This window comes from Aplysia californica, unplaced genomic scaffold (genome assembly GCF_000002075.1).
Source record: "Aplysia californica isolate F4 #8 unplaced genomic scaffold, AplCal3.0 scaffold00099, whole genome shotgun sequence".
NCBI lineage: Eukaryota > Metazoa > Mollusca > Gastropoda > Aplysiida > Aplysiidae > Aplysia > Aplysia californica.
In genome coordinates, this window is record NW_004797369.1 from 1,544,639 (window position 1) to 1,570,687 (window position 26,049).

General features: G+C 38.4%; 2 protein-coding genes across 4 annotated transcripts in view; one reads left to right on the forward strand and one right to left on the reverse strand.

The window, feature by feature from the left end:
* The first annotated feature begins 13 nt into the window (after positions 1-13).
* On the forward strand, positions 14-15,473 carry LOC101856878. 2 transcript variants are annotated; one of them, XM_035968951.1, is made up of 5 exons: positions 14-591; positions 5,394-5,503; positions 6,706-6,839; positions 8,714-8,805; positions 15,310-15,473. In XM_035968951.1, exons 1-5 carry the CDS (start codon positions 293-295, stop codon positions 15,338-15,340), a joined length of 666 nt encoding a protein of 221 aa, XP_035824844.1. In that variant the 5' UTR covers positions 14-292; the 3' UTR covers positions 15,341-15,473. The 2 variants fall into 2 exon arrangements, with proteins under 2 accessions (XP_035824844.1, XP_005095333.1); XM_005095276.3 differs by having other exon boundaries at positions 17-591; positions 8,714-8,863.
* Positions 15,474-16,420: 947 nt separating this feature from the next.
* The window catches only part of LOC101857099 (TAR DNA-binding protein 43), a 35,394-nt gene continuing 25,765 nt past the window's right edge, over positions 16,421-26,049 (reverse strand). The window contains exon 7 of one of the 2 annotated variants that reach the window (XM_005095281.3): positions 16,421-17,461. In XM_005095281.3, coding sequence (XP_005095338.1) covers positions 17,424-17,461 — 38 coding nt within the window. In that variant the 3' untranslated portion in view covers positions 16,421-17,423. The other variant, XM_005095280.3, reaches the window with a different exon arrangement.

Here is a 26,049-nt window from a genome sequence, read left to right on the forward strand (position 1 = left end):
ACCTTTGACTGTTGACACTGACTGCGAATTTGTTGACCCTTCTTCTTTGAACTTTGACTTTAGCCCAGTAGCCTAGCACATAAGGACACACTCCAGAAGGTTTGTTTTGTCTCTGCAGTCGCTGTGTCACTTGAACGATTGCCAATAGAAGGCCCAGGTATAGGCCAAAATCTTTGTGTCAAATCAGAGTCAACGAAGCCGTGGCATTGTTCCAGATCCGATCCAAACTGGTGATTATAAGCATACGGGTACACGCATCATACCGGAACCAAAACAACCAGTGTTGTGAGTGATGAATAAAGTTTTTCAGACATTGTGCAAACAGCAACTGAATGCAATAAGGCTGGTAACAAAATTTAATGCAGCGACTCTCAATGATCTACGCAACTACTCTTGGTGTTGCAGAAATGGGAATGTAGTTGCCTGTGAAAACTGGCTCAAGATAAGAGGTAAAAAAGAAAAAGAGCGCAAGGTTCTACAGAGTCGCCTGGTCGCTCGATTTACCGTTCCTGTATCCAGTGTAACCGGACCCTTCGCCTTTCATATTGATAGCAGAAGTTTGTGTCTTGGGCGCCCACAACAGGATAAGAGGTGAGGATGACGATAGGACGTCTATTAATTAATCTATATTGTTAGCCTACCTATTTATTTAATTTTATGAAGATCTATAATTGCTGCAGAAGAATCTCTCTCTGTCTCTGTCTCTCTCTCTCTCTCTCTCTCTCTCTCTCTCTCTCTCTCTCTCTCTCTCTTTAATGTGCAACTAGAATCTAGACTGTCATATTAAATTATAAACATGTGTCTGTGTGTGTGTGGCCCCAGTCCAGCTCACTTCTCCTAAATCTGAACCTAAAAATACTGATCGATCGAAAAATATCAGGCGGCGCTTAATTTCTCGATTGGGTCTCCAACCCATCATCCAATTTTTATAGTTTTGTGATTACACTTAAACTTAATGATTTGTGGTATGAACCATGCCATAGATTGTCCAATTTTAATTTTCCAATATTTTATGTGGTGACGAGTCTCTGTAAAGTAAGTTTACCAATGTTGAGAAATACATGTATAGATCTAGTAGGCCTAGATCTATAATCGGGAACCAGTGAACTCGTCACACGGTGAAGCCATCACAGCTGAAAAACGCGTGGCGAGTTCACCGGAAAAAGTATCCAAATAACAGTGAACGGCACTCTTCGGGAGAAGTGGTCCCAACCCGACGCCTTACAAATTTGGGCGCTTTTTCAGTAGTTCCCACCCCGCAATTGTTATTTGCGGGTTTTGGCCCCAAGAGTAGGGGGTTTCAGGGTTGCCCCCCTGGCCTAATAAAAATAAGGTGGGGGGTTTTAGGGGGGGCATGCCCCCCTGAATTTTACCATAATTTGATGTCTTAGCTCGCCGCGGATCAAACGTATAGATCTCGATGTAGATCTAGGCTCAAATAAGGGGGGTGGGAACTATCGAAAAAGCACCCAAATTTGTACGTCTATGTACACAACCGGAAACAAAAACCGAAGTCGAGTAAAAAAAGCTGGCGTAAAAATGGGTTTGTGCCTTTTCTATAAATTTCCAGTTGTCTGTCTTCCTCCTTTTCTGAGTTTTTTTCCCTTCCAATTATTTAATCTGATAGAAGGCCTGACTTTTGCTTCACCCCCTGTCGAAGTTGCCCCTTTTTGCCCAGTCGAATTTGCACCAGCTTTAAGAGTGAAAAGTACACGGAGACTGAGTTTTCTGGAGCTTTTTGATTAAAAATAGAAACAAGTGGAAACCGAGGAAGCACAAATTTTATATTTAGATAGAATCAAATGTGCAACGACACATGGGTCAAATGATACGCAAAAGCCAAGTCTAGGTTGAGGCAGCGTTTACGTTGCCCCGTGGCCAAATTTGCCCCAACCTATGCGACGAGATGACTGACGAGATCACTGGAGGTATGTGACGAGTTCATCGTGTGACGAGTTCACTGGTATCCCTATTACCCACTTATATCAACATCCGATTTATCGACATTTTAACATATCGACATATTTTCCAATTACGAAATTTTTCCTTCAATATCTTCACTAAACAATTTCTCTTTCGACTTTTTTCCGGCCCACTCAGCTTTATCAACATGCTTCCTGGGTACCTGGTGAACCCCTTGAACATAAATGGGGGGGGGGGGGGGGGGGACCACGCTAATGGTCAACGCATTAGTTCTTGAGTTCTTGATTAAGTCTGCATACCCGCCAAATAGTCTTTATCAACACACCAGGCTTTAGTAGGTCATGTAGGGCCTACACAGTGTAGACCCCAACACAGTACAGTGCCTCACAGACGTGAGCGTCTCACGCTCTGGGCATCACCTCCCGATCGCTCATTCCCTTCCCCCATTCCATTCTCAGTCCGTCGCTGGCAAGTGCCGCGGTCTGTGAGTCATTGCCTCGCCTTTCCGTTTTCCCCAGTAAGCGGCTATAAACAGGCCATACAAGGATGCTGCAACAAAGTTTGCTTTGGTGTGTAGTGTGCGCCTCACGCTGCTCTTTCTTTGGTACAGCTGGTTTTATATTTGAAATGCCTTTTACACCCAAGGGTCTCACATAGCTTCTCCCAGTCTAGCCAACCGCACCTACCCGTGGTGATCCCTGTTTGCACTGACGTGGCTCTGGCGAATGGCGAATTGTTGGCGCCAGGAAACCAAACCCCCTTCGCCTGGAGGAGTAAAAACAATAATGGACACAGAGGAAGGCATTATCGTAGAAGTAGAAAGGCAGAAACCTTCAATTAGTTCTTTGCTTCAGTAAACAAAGCCACACCTCATACTGGCCAACATAAAGACTGTCTGGAAAAAACTGAAGGAGAAAGAGCATGCGTCAATCAAGTGCAAGTATCTCTCTCTTTGAAGATGACTTCACCCTCACTTAGCTCAACAGGGCAATGAAGAAACTGAAGCCCCACAAATCCCTAGGACCAGATAAGATCCACAATGAAATGTTTGTCAACCTCAACCACACTGGTAAGAATACTATTCTCCAGCTAATCAACAATGAAAACACCATCCTCAGAGGATGAAGAAATGCCATCATCACCACTATTTTTAAGGAAAGAAAACCTGCTGAAGAAATGAAAAACTGTCGACCCATTTCACACTCTTCATGCATCAGGAAACTAGCAGAGAGGATAGTCAACTGCCGCCTATACTGGTGGCTGGAAACAAACGGTTCCTTGGACAGCAACCAAGCTGGATTTCGTGCGGGCCATCGAACAGATGACCAGCTCTTCAGGCTCAGTCAGAAAGTTAAAGGTCCTTGATGGCTTCCAGAAAGAGAAACATACAGTAGCAGTATTGGTTGATCTCCAGCAGGCTTACAACAGGGTATGGAGAAAAGGCCTGTGGAAGATGACACAGACAGGAATCCACGGGAAACTCTGCAGATGGGTGAAAACCTTCCTTACAGACAGGACAATCCAGACCAGGATGAACAATGGTGTCATCCAAAGCTGTACTGGTGGAGGTCCTACCCCAGGGTTCCTCTCTGAGCTGCATACTCTTCCTTGTTTTCACCAACGACCTGCCTGAGACACCGAAATCGGAAAAGGCCCTATATACAGATGACCTAATCATCTGGCATTCAAGTAAACAAGCTGGCATCAGTGCATGACTTATTAATGAGGACCTAGATAGATTTAACAACTACTGCAGCACGTAGAAACTAAATGCAAATTGTTCCAAGACAATCTACATCGTCTTTACGGAAAGTCACAAGGTCGCAAAGCAAAATCTCACCATCTCACTTGCAGGAACCAAATTCTAAAAAGTTCGAAACCCAACATACCTCGGGATCGAGCTGGACAGACTGTTTTCGTGCAAAAAATCATATCTGGAACCTGAAGACTAAAGCCAACAAGAGACTTAACCTTCTCAGATGGCTGGCTAGCACTTCATGGCGAGCAAACAAGGATGCACTCAGACAGCTATATGTTGGCTATGTACGCTCTGCCGTGGAATATAACTTAAACCTACAGACAATCTGCAGAAAACCAGCTCAGAGGTCTCTTGACAAAATTCAGAATCAAGCTGTACGATTTATCTCAGGAGCTTTTGAGATCCACTCCAACTGCAGTTTTCGAAATTCATATAAACCTGAAACCTTTGGACCTGCTGAGAGAGGCAGCAGTTGTGGAGATGAGTGAGCGCTACAAGAGATTAGACAAAAACCACCTAAACACAAAGATCATTAAACAGAGACGACCAAAGAAACAACACAGCCACCAAATTAGTAGAAAAACATCACCTTCCTTGTAACGGAGAAATGCAGAAACCTTTAAGACCAGAACTCCTCCCAAGAACCAACATCAAGAACGCCACTAGTAGACCTGAAGACCACAGCTCTCAAAACAATTGACTCATACCCTAGTGATTCAATTCATATTTACACTGATAGGTCAGCTTTCAAGGGAACTGTTAATGCGGGCTTTGGAGTAAGAATAGAACATCCTGGCAAGAGGTGTGAAGAACTGTTTGATCCCTGTGGTTCTTCTTGTACAAATTATGAGGCTGAGGTCATCGCCATTTAAGCTGCAATTCTCCACCTGACCAAAATTTTCAATATATACCCAGACAAAATCAAGGATACTGTAATCTTCACAGATGGAAAATTTGTACGTTAAGCTTTGGAAAACATGAATTTTGAAAGCCCAGCTTGCCTCTCTGTGGCTCAAGCAATTAACACCTTCATACAGACCGATGCCGTCAATCTGACTTTACAGTGGATACCTGGCCACAGCAACATCCCAAAAAACGACAGAGCAGACACCCTTGCCAAGAAGGGAGCATCACAAACACTACTAATCTCAAAACCTAGTATCACAACAGACAGTAAAGAACAGTGAACATCATCAAGTGCAACACCAGGGAACAGTGGCTTAATGGATGGGCATTGGGCAAAACTGGAAGAGCTGTATTTACACACATGACTGCTCTCAACTCAAAAGACGCACTTTATTCCCTTTATTAGAAGAGAAACAAGTCATTATCTTTCACCTGCGTACACAACACATCCCCCTGAATTCCTACCATAATAGGATCTGCAAGGATACCCCACCTGATTGCCCGTTGTGTGACTGCCAGGATGAAACAGTACCACACCATCTCTTTACCTGCCCTGCACTTAGCGACCTGCTTGGCACCTATCTACCTACCTCCTCAGATATCGGAAATACTTTATACAGCGACAATACACAGCTGATAAAAATCTGTAAATTCTTTGCCATATCGACAGGCCGAAGGGCTAGAACCCAGATGTCTGCTGGATCGGAAAAGTAAAGTAAAGTAGATATGAAGAGGTGTAAGTCCCTAAATTCACTAAAATTCTTAGTCAATGATTTAAATTGTTTGTACTTTGTTTCCTTTGCAGACTTCAAGACAGTGGTGTTGTTACAGAGGAGTGGAACTTATCAGAAAATATGGCTGGATATATTGTTGGACATGACAAAAGCAATAAAATGTTCTATATCACACTTCAAGGTAAAGCTAGTAGGTCTGCCTTCAGTTCCTTCTATATTAATAACTTGTATTTAATTTATGAAGGAAAATAACCGTATTAATTATTATTAATTATTATATGAGGCAGTGGGGTGATATCAGGCGCTCGTCAAAATAATGAAAGTGAAGAAACAGGCATTTTTGCTCAGGTTTGGGGATTTTTTATTATCGAATTTTTGTTTTTTTAGCTCAACACCTTCCAAGTCCTTTAAAGAACACATTTCTGTGTGGATTGTATTGAAAAACGTCAATAACAATTAGAGGTATAAAAAGTGTAAATTTTCTGTTTCCTCTGACTCTCAAGCTAAGGAAATTATTACTGAACCTTGGCAGCCATTTTCTCACTAATTTTACCTCTTTCAATTGCAAATGATATCTCGACTTCTATTCAAGATAACTGGATATTTTTTTCAACGAAAGCAAGACAATTGGAAAAGTTTTATGATGATACCAATAACTCCACACTCCCAAAAATTGACGAGCGCCTGATTCCATCACGTTGTGACACATATATTATAATAATAAAGTAATGTTATTTTCATTGTGCAGTTTTTGCCAAACTATACTATGCTGTGTTTACTAATGTGCTAACTTCTTGGATGTGTTCAAAACTGAAGAAATTCTGGTGCTTTTAGATTATGATATAACAGGTACAGTACCTGACATTTATAATGGAAAGTGATAAAAATCAGTTGTAATGTGGCTTAGGCGTTAAGAGTCCACAGGTGACTACACATGAGAAAAGGAGGATCCTCTGCTCTGAAGAAGAATAAGAAGATAGTATAATGTGAAGAAAGGTGTGCCACCCATCAACCTTAATAAATGAAAAGTTTTCAATTTTATTTTTCGAGTTAAGTTATACAATGATGTAACATACAATGCTATGATACTAAGGATAGCCTTTTAATCATTTTAAAATGATAAAGAATTTATGTCAAATAACACTGAAATTGCAGTACTAAGGCTAAGACCAAGGGGGGAATTGGACAAACATCCTCTTTGAATTTGTTGAGATAGATGAAAAGTTTTGGTTATGACAGGATTTTTAGCATTTTTTATGAATTTGGTGTCTGCGTTTGCAGATTGGTTGGTGCAGAGGGGTGAGACAGATAGAAAGACCATGCTGAAACCTGCGATCAGCATTTTCATTTTCATGGGGGGTTTTTCTGTTTGTTTTTCCTCAGCAAAACCTGAGAATGGAGAGACAGCATTGGCAAAGCTGGAATACGACTATGTGAGACCGAATCTGGTGGATTTGTATCACACCGAGGTACCCCCTGAGTTCCAGGGTCAGGGAATTGCGAAGATTTTGGCACAAGTAAGTTCATCTCCTGAAACACCCACTATCGTAACCGACATATCACCCGAAATTGGGTCTATAATACAACCCGATTACAATTTTTACATTCTGAATTCTGTCGAAATCTAGATTCGATCTTTAATAGTCACCGAGATACACTTGGTTCGTGAGGTATCGTATGCCCCAGCCAATACAGCAATATTTCAGAAAAAGAGGAATGCGTTGTGAGGCAGTGATGTAGTATCTTTGTAATGAGGTTTAGATAATAACATATAACAATATTTAAAGGTAAATGAACAAATATTGTGAAAATTAAAGTTTAATTAGGCTCACTTATTTCGAATAATGCGCAAATTCGGTACCCCCCGAAACTGAGATTAAAGGCTCTTGGGATGGTGGGAGGTACAAGCGCTGCTGAAAATATACGCACTTGGAGCTGGAAGGGTTGAATCAACATTTTTCAGTAAAATTCACGCAGAAATGTGTTTTTAAATGGACCTTAAAGGTGTTTAGTCAAAAAACAAAAATTTGATAAAAATTGCCAAATAGACACATAGAAATTCCAGTGTCTTCGATTTCATTGTTTTGATGAGCGCCTGATTTCACCATGATGCCTCACATATATGTATCATAGAATAAGAAAAAAGCAAAATTCCTCATTAGCGCCTTCTCTGGTACCATCAGAATGAAAGAATTTCCATAGATGCGCTAAAAGTAATAGTGTGTGTTTCCACATTTTAGTCAAATTTGAGAGCTGAAAAACTATTTGCTATAAATGTGTGTGCTGGACTGTTGCAATATTATGGTATTACAGTTACAGTGAAGTCTGCTTAATCCAAAAACTGCGGGACTGCTGGATTTTCTTCAGTTCAGCCAAGGTTTCGGCTTAGAGGAGTTGCTCAACAAACGGAAGAAAAAGAATCGGGGATATTATTTTTGTTCGGTTTGTGGCTGTTTTCAGATTAACCATGTTTGTATTTTAAAGTATAATGATATTGTAAGTGATGCACTTTTTTGTCATGCTGCATGACTCTGTCATCAGCTGCCCATTGCTTGCTGCACAGAAGGAAAATAATGAAGATGCTTGCATAGATAATAATAGATAGCATTTGTATAGTGCAAATCCCCGCTCAACAGTAAGCTCGATGCGCTTCACAATCTATACTATTACCCCAGAAGACCTGAGAGCATTCTGAAACAAACTCAACTTCCTGGGAAGCAAACAGTTCAAGCAGCCATTTATAGGCGCTAAAACACTAACGTACTGACAAGATCTTTCACTGTCAATGGCCGGGTACCCATTTCCACCTAGGTGAAGTGAGGAAAATTCGTGTAAAGTGCCTTTCTCAAGGACACAACGTCGGGCCCACGGCTCGAACCCCTGACCCCATAACGTCACGATTACGAGTCCAGTATCCTAACCACTAGGCCACCGACGCCACAAGATGAGCTCGAACCATTAGTCTTTCTTTGATGTAAAGGCTACTCTCTAGTGTCAGTAATGGGGGTTTTTTAACTATAATTACATGGTTAGGAACAATTCAAGTGTCAAGCTGGCTGAATAATTTGAACTATTATAATGTATATTATAACTATAATAATACAGTCAGCTTCAACTGAAATCTGTGGGACTGCCAGTATTTTCTTCAATTTTGACAGGGTTGTTTTTTTTCCAGTTTAGAGAGGGTTGCTTAAATAGAACAAAAAATGGGGGGGGGGTTATTTTCTTTTGACCAGTTTTCTGCTGTTGTCAGATTCACCATCATGTTTGGATTAAGAGGACTCTCAACAAATTTGGGTTTATGACTGTTGAAATGAATCCTTCCACTTCTGTAAGAACATGTAATCATGTGTTATTGTTATATCATGTAATAATACTGTTATCGTTTCAGACTGCTTTTGATCACTTCTGTGAGCAAGAAATTCGCTTTCGACCAACGTGTACCTATCTCCAGAAATATTTGCGAACCAATCCAGTGCCAAGGTATATGGACTTCATGGACAAAACATCAACGTAGACGGCTTTTACCCTTGTCCATCTAGTATGTTCTGGATGTTTGCAGTGGAAATAGGGAAAAGCAACAGTATGATGCTTTGACTTTGTGTGTTTTAATGAAATCAGAAGTCACCATGTAAACAGAATTGTGGTCATGTGATCATCATTCCCTACCACCGGTAGGCCTACTACTATAGCTCGACATCAGTACTGCTATTTATATTATTATACTGCTAGTAGTAGTAGTAGCATTACATTCTTTTTTATGTCATGTGTTGTAGCATGAGCTCTACTACTACTACAAGTAGTCAATTCCTGTACGTTACCCCCCGTGGCAGTGCCACTGACTGTAGTGTCTTTAGGCCATTCCCAAAGGGGGGACATTTTTCGTTCCAGCATAGTAGAATTGTAAATGGGCTGACTCATGTCACGCTCATAACTGTGCCTGAGCTACAACAGAGAACTGCTGCTTTTTCTTTCCTAATCCTTACTATTGTCATTTTCCTCTATTTCTTTTGTATGTTTGTCACTCTCTTGTGACCTATTTCCGGGGTGCTTTGATAGTCGAAGCAAACCTTGTGCTATTGAAGTTGAAGCTAGAGAGGTGAGCAGGCTAAGTCTGATTCCCTGTAAAGACTTCTCTGTTGACACCCACCCCTTGGCGTTCATATGACCTTATGCAGTTGCGAGCGCCGTAAAACCCTCTACTATAAAAAAAATTTTAATTCCTGTACGTTACCCAAGTAAACTATGCATTCACGTCAATGTGTTTTTCAGCACGAATTCACCAACAATGGGCAAGTACTAGAATGTAGTACAGTAATCTCCGAAAAATACCACACTGAAGAAAAATGCACAATTGGCCAGTAAAGCATTCTGGCTGCACAGAATCAAATTAATTATTTGTCCTACAATATAACACGGTCAGCTCCAACTCATCGGGACCGGCCTCAATAGTTCGAGGCGGCCTCAGTTTTTGGCATTTATTGGTTCGCCAGTCTCGGCAGCAATTTTTGCATTTTTGGACCAAAATATAACCACAGCCAGGGAATAAAATACCAAGAAAAAAAAGGGGGGGGGGAATCGAGGGGAAAAAAAGAAACCGTACCTCTTAACCCCCTTGTTGCCTTATGATGTACCTAAATTTTAGCTTTGTGCAGTACCGTGTCATGTCACCAAAGTAGGCCAAATTTGCTGCTCCTGGTTGCCTATATGACGTTGCATGTACGGCACGCTAATAACCTGGCTGTAATTCTTCTGTTTGGAGTTTTAGCCACAAGCGCGGCGTAGATTTGAATTGTGGAATAAAAGACGCGCATATCGGTACCACATTTACTATACTAGTATTAATAGTATTACTTTACTGCTAGGCTTGCAAGCGATCGATAAACACAGATCTAGGCTTGCGAGCGGCCTCATGGTCTCGTAAAACGTAAACATCTAAATGACTTTAGAAAGGCAAATAAATTGACTTTTTGACTTAGATTTGCAGTTTATTCGAAATAAGAAGTAAGATGGGAGGAAATAAGGAATAAGATGAGAGGAAATAAGGAGTAAGATGGGAGGAAATAAGGAATAAGATGGGAGGAAATAAGGAGTAAGATGGGAGGAAATAAGGAATAAGATGGGAGGAAATAAGGAATAAGATGGGAGGAAATAAGGAGTAAGATGGGATGAAATAAGGAGTAAGATGGGAGGAAATAAGGAGTAAGATGGGAGGAAATAAGGAGTAAGATGGGAGGGAATAAGATAAGTAAGAAAAGGGAAACAATCGGAGACCTGGCATCCGAAGTATGTCACGAGAAAGATAGATCTAGATGTGCGTCCATTAACACACTGAGACGTTAGGCTGCTGTCCTGAGAAACGCGCGAAGCTAATAATCAGTGCTGACAGCAGGCATGCATACCCCCTGGCAACGAAAGGGTTAACTTTTAGAAAGAAAGTTTATTTCACTTCTGCTTCACTTTGTCTCTTTCTCACTTGTTGAGACCATGTTGATTTGTTATTTTCATGTGAAGAATATAAGTACATAACATGTTATATTGCTGTTTCTCCTTTATTGTTCCCTCTTTGTGGGATTTTAATTTGTTGGTGTATTGATTTTTTTTTTGTCTTGTTATTGTTCTGATGTGGTGTATTTCTATTTTTTGGTGTTTTTTTAGCGTAATGTCATTTAATTTGATATTGTTCCTACCTTCTTTTTTTTTCTATAATAAATGTGCTATGTTATTGTTAGAGCATGTCTCCACTAAAAGCAAATACTGACACTTGTAGGCCCCTTGTGTGTGGTTCCATAATTTACATCATGTATGAAATATCCTCTAAAGGATAGATATAGAAGTAGAAATAGGACTAAGAAAGTGACGTTGGCTGGGGACACACCTTCAGAAAGCCCAGCGGAAACATCACAAGACAGTCACTGCAATGAAACCCACAGGGAGCACGAGGCAGGGGTAGGCCGCGAGAGATATATGGAGGAGATGTGTGGAAAGGGACATGAGAGAGATGAAGCTCACTTGGAACGAGCTAGGAAGGATGGCCGAGGATAGAGATAAATGGAAGGAGCTTGTATGTGGCCTATACCCTGCCATGCCAGGGGTGAAAGACATTGATGATTGATAATGAAATATCCCATACTTTTTCTTGAATTACACACAGTTAAAAAACAGCCAATCTTCGGATATAGGTGAACACAACCTCTTATCTTAATGTTGTGGTTTCTGCTTATGTGTTGTTCTAATTTTGATTTCATTCTGTTGTGAAACTTTTATTTTTCATGTTTTTACACCGTGTACTGTAGCTACAAAATGTAACAAATTATATTCTGGATGCTTAAAATAGAGCACACGAAATTCTGGTGCTTTAGATTAAAGTTATCTCTATTGACATATATTGCTATTATATTATATATATACCTCGTCACAGAGAGTTGAAAACTTGAAAATGAATGGCAACTTTTGCCACTTTTTGTGGCGATTTTGGACCAAAAAATGTCAGCAAATGCAGATGCTGCTAGCTAATACTAATACTATACACTGTGGGAGCGGGGTTAAATTAGATCAGAATTAATTTGAGGATCTCCCTCAAAAAAAACAAAACAAAAAACATCTTCCATGGCAGTTAAAATAGTCTCTGTTAATGAACACCTGTCTAAAAAAAGTTTTATCCCGGTACATTGTTGTAGTAGTGTAGCCTATACACTATACTTTTTAGCTAAGACTAAGACGCCATGGGCATTTGGAATACACCACCATGCAGAACTTAAATTTTGCACAGGTTTAAAATTCTGCTTTTGTTACTGTTGTTGCTATTGATATTAATATTACTGGTATGTCACTGTTGGACTTTTCATGTAAATCTTTATACTAATACAGTGAAACTCGGATTCAACCATTTCAGCGGGCATGACCTAAAATCTCGTTGAATTAAGGTGTTCGTTAAAGCACACATGAGGTTTTGTGTAGATAATTAGAGGCTCTGAGCAAGTAATGTATAAAGAGAGAATAAACGAGTGGGGCCTGAAATGCCTGCATATTATGAGCTCACGGCGTCACTTTTCGCCCAATTCTGTTACCTTTAGTTAGCATGACTCAGCAGCCCGCCGGAGCTCACCGCTGTCTGTTCAGAAGTTCGCATTTTTGTCTACGTTTGAAACGATATAACTTCTTCCCCATTACACACAGCAAACTATTACACGGATGTACTAAAAAGTAAAAGCTCAATGTATTGCGATTTATTCTGCATTTGAATGGTTAATTTCTGTGCCTTAGTTTTTTGTTCTAGACAAGTGTTTGTAGAGTACCCAATTTGTTCTATTTTAGTTATAATTATGAATAAATGACTTTATTTAAAAACGGCACGACAGATCTCTCCAAAATCTGTGTTAAAACTGACTACGAATATCATGTCTTTTACCGTGAGAACTCTTAAATCAGCGCAAGTTGTAATAGTCAGGTAATAAGAGAAGAAAGATGAACATCTGCATTTTTAAACTAAAGACACTCAGTGTTAGCTCTTGGTCTACCATTAAACAAGAGAAAGTTTCTCTGCGTTTGTTCATGAATCATGCTGTGTCTGTACTCTATGGCAGCCTGCATACAAAAACTAAGAAAGATAATATATGCCATTTTTTTTAAAACACAAAATTGTGTTAACTCACTTCAGACGGGTCACACAACAGTTGCGTGACCCCCGCCATGACGCTCGCGACGGGTCTCACAAGCCCTGCGTGACCAACTTTGGAATTTTTTTTTCGCTCTACAAATCACGCACGGATCGCGAGACCCGCCTCGTACCCTTGTTTGGCCAAGCGTTTCGTATCTCTGGGGCCGGTAGTTTTTAAGTTATTGAAGGTGAAGGACAGTGACCCCAACTGGGGTTGAACAGACCGGAACTCGCGCTTTGTTTTTTTCTATACAGCTCATAGTGATCCGACAGTCGCGTCGTAGTGACGGTCGAAGAAGTCGCATGAACAAGAATCACATAATTTCGCCGTTTTCTATACTTCTGTGCGTTTTATTAGTTCTAGTGTCTCAGAATATGATGTGTCTAATAGTTAGGATCCTGGATATGTACCCGAACATGGCCCGAGTCGTAGTTCTAGGGCTAGATCTAGCACTAGTACCGGTGTTGTTTTTCGCGCAACGAAATCACAACGTCGTGACGTACATCTGTCTCATGTAATTCAGTGTATGGGTCTGAATCAATTCACAGACCAGCTTTTATATTTCCACCAAACACTTGCACATGTATACAAATCAAACCAGAACACTTTGAACTTTTATTTTTGTTGTTGCAGTGAATTTCATTTTACTTGTCACGTCTCTGGAAATTTTTCGAAAATCAAATTCATGCCAATTTTTAAAAAATCATACAAATTAAAGTATTAGACTTAGACACCTTTAGTTTTTTGTATTAGATTAAGCTTGAATGTTACTTTACTGTGTCAAAAAATGATTACAATAGGGTAATTCTGAGAGTTGTGGTGATTTATTGAAATACCCCCCAAAACGCCAGTCTTCAACGCTTGTGACTGGTGAAAGGGCCCAGTCGCAAGTGAGTTAATACATGGGTAGAGATGCACTTCTTGTATGGAATAAAAATAATGGCAGCTAACACAATTATTCTTAGTTTTTGTGTCAGACATCTGCGCGGATACTTAATGAATGTAAAGAAAATCAGAACTTTGTTAGTTATTGCAAATGGCCATAGCAATGAAAATAAATATGCTGGAAAAGTCTGGTGCTGATTCAGTGTCACTGGAAAGCTAGAAATTATTCTGATATATTATAACACAATTACAAGAAGTCATCCCTGTTATTCAGTCAACTTACAAAACCTAGACTTTGCATTTTTAAGAAAAATAAGAGATTTATGGAGTGTAACAGATACTGTTTGTGTATTACATTGTACATATGTTATTCTGGCTCTAAAATCAGTTTGTACCATCAGATGCAATGGATGGTTTCCGGGAATAGATAAAAGTTCGTTATGGAAGAAAAATGAGCGAAGCCACGTCTGCGGGGGCTGTTCACCCTGGGGATTTAAGTGTTCGTTGAATCCGGGTTATTTTGTATTGATTTTTAAAGAAAAAAACCGGGAAATCCATCTCCTTTTGTTGAATCCGCGTTCCATTGTACTACTATTAGTAACTATGTAGTATAAAGGAGTACTGCAAGTCGTATATCAAAGGTGCTTGTGGATGCTTTCAATTATATTATGTAAATTTGAATTTTTAAAAAGATTTTTATTGTGACAATAGTGATATAATTTATAATATGATTTACTTGGAAGTACAGATAAAATATGTTAATATTAATTATTAATGAATATTAAATAAGATCTTCTCTTCAGTGATTTTGTGATGTGTAAGGCCGCCAGCCTTTGAAATGGAATAAACAAGGAAACTGAAAAATATGCCCTGCAAAAGTTACGGGCTCAAATATAAATGGGAGAAATATTTTTCTCATCCTTTCTGAAATATTTACTACCACTTCTGTGTCCCCATCCCAGGAGGCCAGGTGCTCCGCTTTCAATCATAAAGACCAGCATATCGACTACCAAGTGTAAGACTCCATTTAAAAAGTGATGATGAGCTAGTCTTTATATACTGGGTACTGAACATTTGATATGTCTGGTAGGGTGTAAGCGTTCTATAAATTAGTAAGTAATGTTTTTAAATATAGAACATATATACATGACAACACCTCCCCAACACCGTTTGATGCTATACATACACTGTCTCAACACTTTTTTTTTGTGCTCTTCAGCATAGGCGCCTACAAGACCTTTGATGATATGATACATGTATGAAGAATACAATTACAATGTTGTTTATTGCAGATTCGCCAACTTTTTCAAAACCTTATTAGTTAATATATAAGGTATGCCCAGCATTTTAACGTCGGATTACATAACAATGGACAAAATTACACCAAGTGCAACTGGTTTGATGTAGTGTAATGAATGTTCTCTCAAATTACTGATTGCAGAAAGCATGACTGTCCCGTGACTGTCCCATGACCGTCCCGGGAAGTGTGAGACAGCTCGCAAGCCTGTAATTGTAAAGGGTTCAGGTTTCAAAATATGTTATTATTATTACTATTTACTGTGTCCTTTTGTTGTGAAATAAAAATAAAGAATCATTGGAAAAAAACTTGGCTGTCCGAAAATTGGTATTGGTCTAGTTCTGTGAAAACCGAGAACCCACAGAAAATTATTAATAGCCTTACTTTCGTAGAGTTGTCCATGTTCATGGTATCTGTGCCTGACTTTACCTAATATGTATTGCCAAATCTGATTGTTCGTTTGAGTAAAAGTAAAAGAAGCACATCGACACAATAATGGTTATTTAGTACTGGGAATAAGTAAGAGTTAGTTTAAGAAAGAGTTTTACAGCACTTGCAACACAATAAGGTCATATAAGTGCCGAAGATTAGAGGTGTTACAAGATAGTAACGAAAACAAAAAAGGAGAGATCAGGATGATAGATGTTTGAGTTTGATAGGAAAGAAGGAGCAAACCACGCCAGAGCACCCGCCAACCACCCACATAAGTAAGAGTAAAAGACAAACAGAAGTACAAGTATCAGAAAGAAAGTAAAGAAGTAGGAGCACCAGTTGCGCTCTTCAACCTCCCACTTCAAGTCTGCACTCTGTACCAATACAACAACAAGATTCTTTTACGGCAGAGTGGGGATATGAGCTTGATCAACATGCGAAAGTTTAAATTCGAACAGCAATGAGATCTGAAGCTTTCTTGTATTATTTCACCGCTTTGTCGAATATAATTCAAAATATCCAAAGCGGAAACAAGAAACTCAATCACATTCAAAGTTATCCTATTTCATAATTTAAAGCCAGATCTGAAACAGACGTCAGCAATCATGTTGGGTTTTTTTTCATTCTTTTCACTGTTTGGATGCTTTCAAAAAACCGTATCCAGTTATCACCCGTTATACCGCCTACCATGGGACGAGCATGAAGTTAGCGGTACAGCGGGGACTTTACCTCTATATATATAAATATAAAGATGGGTCTGTATAAAACACTGGACAAATGCAAAACAGGACAAGTTGAAATAGAATAATAACAAATATTATACACTTGATACAGTATGAATATGAACATATTTATTATTGTACATCTACATTATAATGTGTATGTAAAGGAGTGGCCACAGAAAATCACTCATAAAAATATAATTGAATGAAGACACACAATCAAGCCAAACAGAGGCAATTTTTTAAAATAGAATTTGAAGCTCACATTTTTTCAGCCCCTCTGCAGTCATACCTTATGTAACCTTTCAGCATGACCACATACAGTACAGTATTGAGCATGCAGTACTTAATTTACAAGTATGTACAAAGGACTCTTTATATTGAATTGTAATAAAATGAAATGATTTACAGAATACTTTGTATGCCCATATTATTTAATACAACATATTATCACTTATCCACTAAATTGGCAAAAGCATTTGGCTATTTTCTATAATACACTGGTACTGATACTTCAATGGCTCATCTTAATACACAACATCCCCATGAGATGAACCAAACAGATATGTATACAAAGTGAGTGGAAAGCCAGCACATCTCATGAACATGTCGGCATAAATAGGACTGGTCTGATTCACTTACAATCCGAGTCAAAGAACTGACAGAGTCAAAGTGCTTAGATTAGAAGGTCACAAGCAACAATTCTCCTCTTTCTGTTCTTATGCATCAGCTCACTCTAATATTATCAACCAATTACTGTGTCCAAACTACTACTGAAGTAGCAAACAAGGTACAGAAAATAGAAAAACATGTTTTCTCTTTCTGGACAACTTAATTAACACTGTGGGGGGTTTTCTAGCAACATTGATTTTTTTTTTATTAGAGGGGCTCAGAATAAGCTCCCAAAAAGAAAATTAAACTCATCTTTACCCAAAACTAGGAGATCAGAAAAATTGGACAAAACGATGCAGTATTTCTGTATACACATACTCGAAAAGAGCCAAGATAATTTTGTTTTTAAATGATAAAATACAATGAAATGTATCAAAATCACGGCAAAAAGCAAAACGACATTTAACTGTTGAGGTTCTGTAGTCTACTTCTTCAATCTTGACTCAGTAGACCAGAGAAAAGCTTGTACTCTGGAAAACAAAAAAAACTTGTTCAACCTTGTTGGATGGCAGCAGCAGAGGCCAAAAACCAAATCATCATGAACATGTAATAATTTGGAGCAACTTGGGCGGCGCTGGGAAATGGTAGAGAACGACGATAAATTTCAGATCTGATAAATCAGGATGCAAGACTCGTCATCACACAGTCTCGCATGAAAATTTCACAGATCTTTCTAATATTCTTTGCAGCCAGGAGAAAATCCTGAAGCAACTCCAAGGAGACCTTCTGCGGAAACAAGTCAAAATTAATGATAAACAGGAAAAATGCAACAACTACAGGACCATATTACATGCATAGCAAAATGAAATGTGTAACTATTCTAACCCCCTTTTCCCCACGAACACACACAGAAAAAAGAGAAAAGTTGAGGGAAGAGAAACACTGGATAGTGTTCAAGTCACATTACAGCATTGTTCATCAAAATCAAAACTGTTTATTTTTAGGGTCTGTTGTGATATTTTAAAAAATAGTTTTTTTATGTACGGTAGATGTTTTTTTATACCTCCATCAACACAATTTAGACCATTTAGTGAGGTGGCAACCCAGGCCGAAATAGACAAAAGATCCCACCAGAAAGACTGGGATATTCCATTTCTTAAAAATTCTCCACTCAAGAATCAAAACTCGGGTCTCCAGAGCGACAGTAAAGCGCCTTACCGCTATACTATACCACAGATGCCTGTTGTGCTGAGAGAAAGGGAGGGAGAAAGTAGTAACACTAACTAACAGTAAAATAAATACCTAAAATAAAATTATATTGGTACATGTATAGAGTGTATTTTTCACTTGGACAAAAACATTTGCAATTAATAACTACACACAGTATTCCGTTTTGGTACACTTCCGCTTGGCAATAGTAATCAGTAACATAATATGAGCTTGTGTTAATACCTTTATTCTTTTAAATTATTATTATAGTAGAGGGTTTTACAGCGCTCGCAACTGCATAAGGTCATATGAGCGCCAGGGGGTGGGTGTCAACAGAGAAGTCTTTACAGGGAATCAGACTTACTCTGCTCACCTCTCTAGCTTTAATTAATACCTTTGGAATCGGATGAAAAAAAGAAAGACAAAAACGTTTACTTTGGTTTTTTTAGTCCCTTAGTGCGGCAATGGACATAAAAGCAAAAATCTGCTACTGCTCATAGTTTCCTGGGAAATGTTTGTGCTACTTCATACTTCGTGGCCATCTGCACAACTTACAGAACAGATAATTACTAAACAAAAGTCTGAGACCCTATTTTAGAGCCATTTGCCCATTTTTTGAAGGAAGGAAATGGAACAATAGGACGACTGACCAAAAAGGGTTGAGGTGGGAAGAATGAAAAACTATTTTCACATTTATTTCAACAAAAAGTACACTTTTAATTTCGAAAATAGTAGTAGTAGTAGCAAACCGAAAGAAAAAAAAATCCCTGATTTCTTTAATCTATTTGAGCAACCTTTCTAAATCGTAAAAACGGCTAAACTGGAGGAAATCCCACAGATTTTGTAAAAGTTAACTCCAATGTATTTTCCTTTTTATCTTCATCCTCGAGAATGATGGTGATGAAGATTTAAGAAAATTCTGTGATCTCATCAAAAACAATGGCTAGTGTAAAAGTAAACGATGAAGACTATAATCCCAACATTCTCTCTCTCTCTCTCTCTCTCTCTCTCTCTCTCTCTGTCTGTCTGTCTGACTCTCTCTCTCTCTTTCTCTCTCTCTCACCAGACATTCACAATGGCTGATCTTTTGCATGCACCAATTTCAAAGGGGAGACTAAAATCAACTTATGATTTACTACATGTACACAAATTCAAATGAAATCATCCTACAGAAGAAAAGTGTAAGTTTAAACACAGCTGAATTCAACCGGCTAGTTGTTGAGGTTCCCGTCATTAGATGAAAACCAAAGCCTTGGAAAAGAACATTTCCTCAGCAGAGAATTCGGAGGATGGTGAAAATGAATGCTCTTCATCACTCCGTAAGAAGAGATCCCACGACAGGACACAAGAAAATCCTCACCGACAAAATATTGTTAAATTTTATACGAATGAACATTAAACTGTTACTTGTTCAAGCATGCCTTTGATGTTTTTTTTAAAAAAGTAATTTCAATTTACTTTCTGGAAACATTGTTACATACAGTGGAACTCGGATTCAACGAGGTCGTCGGGCCTGACCTAAAATCTTGTTGAATCCGAGTGTCTGTTATAGCAAACACGAGGTTTTGTGTAGATAATTACAGGCACTGAGCAAGTAATGTATAAAGAGTGGTCACAAGTAGTGTCTGAAATGCCTGCATATTATGAGCTGAGTTGTTTTTTTAAAAGACCGATTCGTTCAAATACACGCACCTGTGTCATCTCGATTGTTTACCACAAAGTTGTGTTGCTGTGTAGATCCTAGCATAACGGCAACTTTAGATTCCATAGATCAGCGCACAATTCATTACGAAGATCTATGCCAAGACTAGCTTATCATTGCAATAATGATCAGTTGCCCAGGGGAAAAAAAGACTGACGCATTTGTATCTACGACGTTCAACGCCCGGACCGCTAGTGCCACCCCCCCCCCCTTCCCCGACACACACACACAGTCACAGGTGTGCAGGCCGCCCATCCGACCCCGACACACGCCAGAGTAGACTTGTATGCAAGCCAACAACGCATGTGTTGGTATGAAAAAAGGCCGCTGATTGGTCATATACAACCGATTAAGCGAATAATGGTTCACGATGCAGTTACAATGGAGGGTTTCCCGGAATAGATAAAGTTTGTTCTGGGAGAAAAATGAGCGAAGCCACGTCTGCGGGGGCTGTTCACCCTGGAAGCGACCTCGTTGAATCCAAGCTCGCTGATTTAAGTGCTCGTTGAATCCGCGTTACTTTTATCCACTGTAATGTGTCGGTTGTGAAGCCGTTATTTAAGCATGTCTTGGTGTCATGAACGTCATTTCATCTCACTTTCCTGTGAACACTGAAACACGGTGTGTCAATCAAAATAAAACAGATTCTGTTATTAAATATTTGGTCATGCATGTTTTAATGTCAGAAAAGTAATTTCATCTCACTTTTTGTGAACCATGTTACAAGTTACACAAAGTACCACCAGCTCTTTCCATTTTTTTAAAGACTTTTAAGTCAAAATGTTAATATTTTTCAATGAACGGTTGTATTTTTCCATTGTTGTTGTGTTGATGCACATTTTCCAACAGTGTAGGCCCACCTCAAGAGGAGGACATGTTGGTGCGTCTTTCACATTTAAAACAGTATTCATGATACAGTCGAACCTGTGTAAGACCTAATTTCCCTTTCACACCTCTGGCTTCTGGCTACCCAAGAAAGTTTCCGTAGTGGCTCACTACTGGAGCACTCTCACGGCCAGTTGTCAGATTTCACACCCACACTACTCTGACCATCTTCATCACTCCGGGCTCACAAGATGGGATAACACCTAACCCCAAATTGCACCCCTACTCCCCTTCCTCGCCCAGCGGCATGGCCATAGCATTAAGTTTGGAGCCGTTTGAACCAAACTTGCGACTTTTGTTTCAAATCAGGGTTGAGCGGGCAAAGCATTTTCCGTCTTAGACAGGTGAAACTCTCGGAAGGGAGCGGATTTTTTTTTGTTTCCGCGTTGAACAGGTTTCCGTTTTATACAGGTAATTAAAGAGGAATATATCAAGGGGGGAGCGGGGAGATTCCGTTAAGACAAGTTTCCGTTTTACACAGGTTAACATTAAGGCAGGTTTGACTGTACATCCAACTGTCCATACATGATTTTTAGTTGTTGAATATAATATTTTCGTTTGGGTTGTTCAACAGTGTGCCCTACACTTATTTTAAATGTTATCAAGTATTTTTTAAATAGGTCCTACCGGTATTTCTTGAATTAGATGTTCTAAAAAAATTTATTTCAAAATGTGTACCGTATCTCTTTTTTGGTACGGTAGATGTTTATGAACACTGTTCATGAAACATTGGTTGGTGTGTGTGTGTTTGTGTGTGATTGTGCGCTCTATTTCCTCACACATATCAACACCTTTGTCTGCTCATGTGCAAGAAGGACAAAAACATTACATTTTTTAAAGTAAGTCTTCTTTCATTACGGCACGGTATATCAAAGAGCCATAATAGGTTTTTTATCGCTCTCTTAATTCTGTAGTAGAGTTTTTCTCCACACCTCCTCTCCTTCCTCTTTTCAACATCAACTTCAACAGGGAAACCAATTCAACCAAACAAAACAAAAAGTGGAGACAATTCTTTTAAAAATAATATAATTTTACTCTTACTCTTATTTCTGAATTTCATTTTAACGAAGAACAGACACTTTGTTTTGTCTCAATAGTTTATACCTGTACAGCGAAAGCATAAATTCCTTGGAGTCTTTCCCTCACATAAATTAAATATATAGAACTCGACTAACGCAAATTCCTACAAACTACTACAATGTAATTATGTCAATTAAAAATATTGAGATTGTCTCCAATATTCTGACAAAAAAAATTAAGGAGAATGAATCATTTTGTTCCTCACTAGTTCAACAAATATTTTTTTAATCGCATTGGCGACAGTTTCATTTACGATTCTGTTCCTTTAATTTAAAGTTCTGTAAGCATTTGATCTAGATTGTTGACTTTTTGTCAAGAAAATTTATATGACTCGACCTCTTCTTCTACAGACACATATAAACAATCAATTCTCATCCTCAAAATGTAACTGAAATAAGTTTTCTTATGGGTCCCAGACTATACCTTGAACTAACGGACGGTGGTGTATACTAATAAAATATACTCTTGCCGGAGAACACATTGTCTCTCCGTTCTGGAACAGTGGAATAGTTGATGTCGATTAATAATCTAGAAGAAAAAAAAATGTGAGGCATCGTGGTTAAATCAGTGACTCATCAAAATATGAAAATGAAATCCGAGAAATCAGCATTCTGCCAGTTTGGACATTTATTTTTTATTTTTTTCGAATTTTGTTTTTTGGCTCAACACCTTAATTTGTATGTCCATCCATAAACAATTTTATTTTTATTTGGTTTTATGAAAAAACGATTAACGGCAAAAAAAATTTAATTTGCAGTTTTCAAAGATTAAGTCGCCAAACTTTGGCAACCATTTTCTCGCAATTTTTTACTTTGAAACCAGGTGACCCGCCTCTTTCAATCGCAAATATCTTGACTTTTATTCAAGATAGATAGATGGATACTTTTTTTACCGAAACCAAGGCAAATGAATAACCTTTAAGATGATACCAATAATTTAAATACATGAATAACTGTACATGCCCAAAAATTGACGGGCGCCCCATTAGACTGCATCGTAACACAATATATCAAAAACATATCTTTCTATGCTTTCTCTATATTATATGCGCATACACCTATGTTGTTTAATAAGTGTTTTACGGCACTTGCAACCCAATAAGGTCATGTATACTATAAGTATAAGTGCCGAAGATTAGAGGTGTTACAAGAAAGTAATCAACACAAAAAAGAAGGAAAGGAGATTAAGACGGGAAAGAAGAAGAGAAACCACACCAGAGCACCTGCCAACCACCCATGCATACACCTCTATGAATAATATTTCTGAAGTTACATTTATATAATACAAAGAGAAGTATAATAATAAAACTACTTGTGCTGCACCAAACAACATTTTTAAATTTACAAAATCATATTTCTCACTCACTTTACACAATACTAAAAACACAAGAAACGATGTAAGGACGGTTATTTCAGTCAGCATTCGCTTGTAACCCCTAATAATAATATAAACCCAAAAAAAGAAATTACACTTACAAAAGCTAACACTAACACAATGTCACTTCCCAACAGGATGCGCGTAATGACATGCGTGCTTGAATAAACTTACAAAAAAAATAAATACAAAATCAATCACAAGTAAAAACAAAGACTTTAAAAGAGTTCTTTAAAAATTAGTTTTGAAAAGCTTATTAGCATCACTCTTTTTTCCATTCTTGCTTTGACATAGAAAAAGACAAATTGCTGGTACTGGCATCGAGACACATTATCGCACATTCTGATGAATAAAATTTCATTTAACTTCTTTTTTAAAGCCAAAGCCTAAAACTTTAAACATTTCCAATGTGTTCGTGTTAACTGTGTCCTTTTTAAATTTTTTTAAAGTAGAGGTTTTACCGCTCTTAAAACAGCATAAGGTCATATATGAGCGCCAAGGGGTGGATGTCAACAGAGAAGTCCTTACAGTTACAGGGAATCAGACTTACTCTGCTCTACTCTCTAGCTTCAACAGCACAAAGTCTGCTTCAACTCTTTTTTAGTAGAGGGTTTTACGGCGCTCGCAACTGCATACGGTCATATGAGCGCCAAGGGGTGGGTGTCAACAGAGAAGTCTATAGAGATTTTTAACCCAAAAAATTAACAAAACACCATGCTGTGACTAAAAGGAAGTAATCAGAGTAATAAGTGACAAGTTTGTTATTTCCCTTGTTATAGATTTTTGTTCCTTGAGCACGTTCAATTTTTTCAATCCATCAAAAATAAAAGTTATTCTCATGCCTGTTGATGTTTCATGTTTGACAGATGTCCCTGGTTTTAGTAATGTGTCAGAGGTCCAGATTTTTTTTTTTTAAGTTTTAATATTAAATAATTGTAAAAATAATAATTTTTTTCCCCTACACAGCTGAAAATTACAGAGGTTAGAATCTATATTTTTTGGTGGGGGGTTTTTTCTGACTGATGTGTATCTTTCCAAATACACAAAAAAAACTACATGTGCTGATACTGATATTGATATGTTCTGTTTTCAATTCTTCTGTACATAAAACTAAAACATGAAAATTCTTGTTGGAAAAGGGCAAAATATGTTGTGAATGGCGTTACGGTAACTTGCATAATTTTGCATTTTTGTAATTTGTCTGGCATAATTTGGCCACCTAATTTGCTTAATTCTGCGGGGACAGAATGAGATTGAGCAGACTTTATGAATGGACAAGAGAAACCATCTGCAATGTTTACTCAGAAACCAATTTTCTCACGCATTTTTGGGGATTATGCAGTATACGTTGTGTTAAAAAACATCTTTGAAAATGTATTTTAAAGTAAACTAAAAGAAACTCAAGTCCTCGTAAATATCCCATTTTTTATTAAACCTAGTTTTTGTCAAATATTCTATTTTTGACCTTTGATGCCCGATATCTCGGTTCAAACAAAAAATTATGCGTCTTTTGGTACCTTTCACTAAGCACGCTCACACATGTAAGGTAGTGGAAAGACGTTCAATGTCAATACAGTGGAACTCGGATTCAACGAGGTCGTCGGGCCTGACCTAAAATCTCGTTGAATCCAAGTGTTCGTTATAGCAAACATGAGGTTTTGTGTAGAGCAAGTAATGTATAAAGAGAAGTCACAAGCAGTGCCTGAAATGCCTGCATATTATGAGTTGAGTAAAAAAAGACATATTCGTTCAAATGCACACGCCTGTTTATCTTTTGTTTACCAAAAGTTGAGTTGCTGTGTAGAGCCCAGCATACGGCAGCTTTTGATTACACAGACTAGCGCATAATTCATTACATAGATCTACGTCAAGACTAGCTTATTGTAATAATGATCAGTTGCCGAGGGGAAAAAAAGACTTGACGCGTTTGTATCTGCCACGTTCCACGCCCTGACCGCTAGTGCCACCCCCCAAGTAGACACATGCACGTGCCAACAACGCATGTGTTGGTATGAAAAAAGGCCGCTGATTGGTCGCATGCAATCCGCTAGGCGAATAATGGTTCACGATGCAGGTGCAATGGATGGTTTCCGGGAATAGATAAAGTTCATTCTGAGAGAAAAATGAGTGAAGCCACATCTACAGGGACTGTTCACCCTGGAAACGACCTTGTTGAACCCGAGCTCGCTGATTTATTAAGTGCTCGTTGAATCCGGGTTATTTTTATTGATTTTAAAGAAGAAAAAAAACGGGGAATCTATCTCATCTCGTTGAATCCGAGTTCCACTGTATCATTTGCTGAACAAGTCAGGGTTATATAGAGTTTACTCACCGAGCCCTTGCCTATACTGTACTATACAGGATATCGGCTGAGCCCTGATCCCGAACATATATACAGGATAGGGCTTCCGTAATTTTTTCCAAGATGATCAAATAATGCTGCATTATTGGATCATGCAATAATTCTTGTACGAAGCTTAGCATTTTCCTGACAAAACTAAGCGTCACAAAGTTATCAAAGCAGTCTAGATGAAAAACTACTTTTTACTTTGGTACCCTAGAGGCCTCAAGGCCTCATTATATATATTATACCATTTTACTTCAATCATTACAAAAAAGTAGTACACCTAGAGATTTTTGGCGACAGCTTTGCAAACTGCAGCAAACCAGTATCATAATAAATAGGAATATAAAGATATCAGCCTCTAGCTGTAGTCCTCACATTTTTGAGTTGCCAAAATTTAGTTTTGGTGTTATTTTCTGTCACATTCAATGAGCAGAAACATTTTCCGAAACTGAAAATAATGGGGTATTTTTAAAAATAGTAGAAAAGCAAGTTTTAACCATTTTCATTTAGCTCCAGATTTG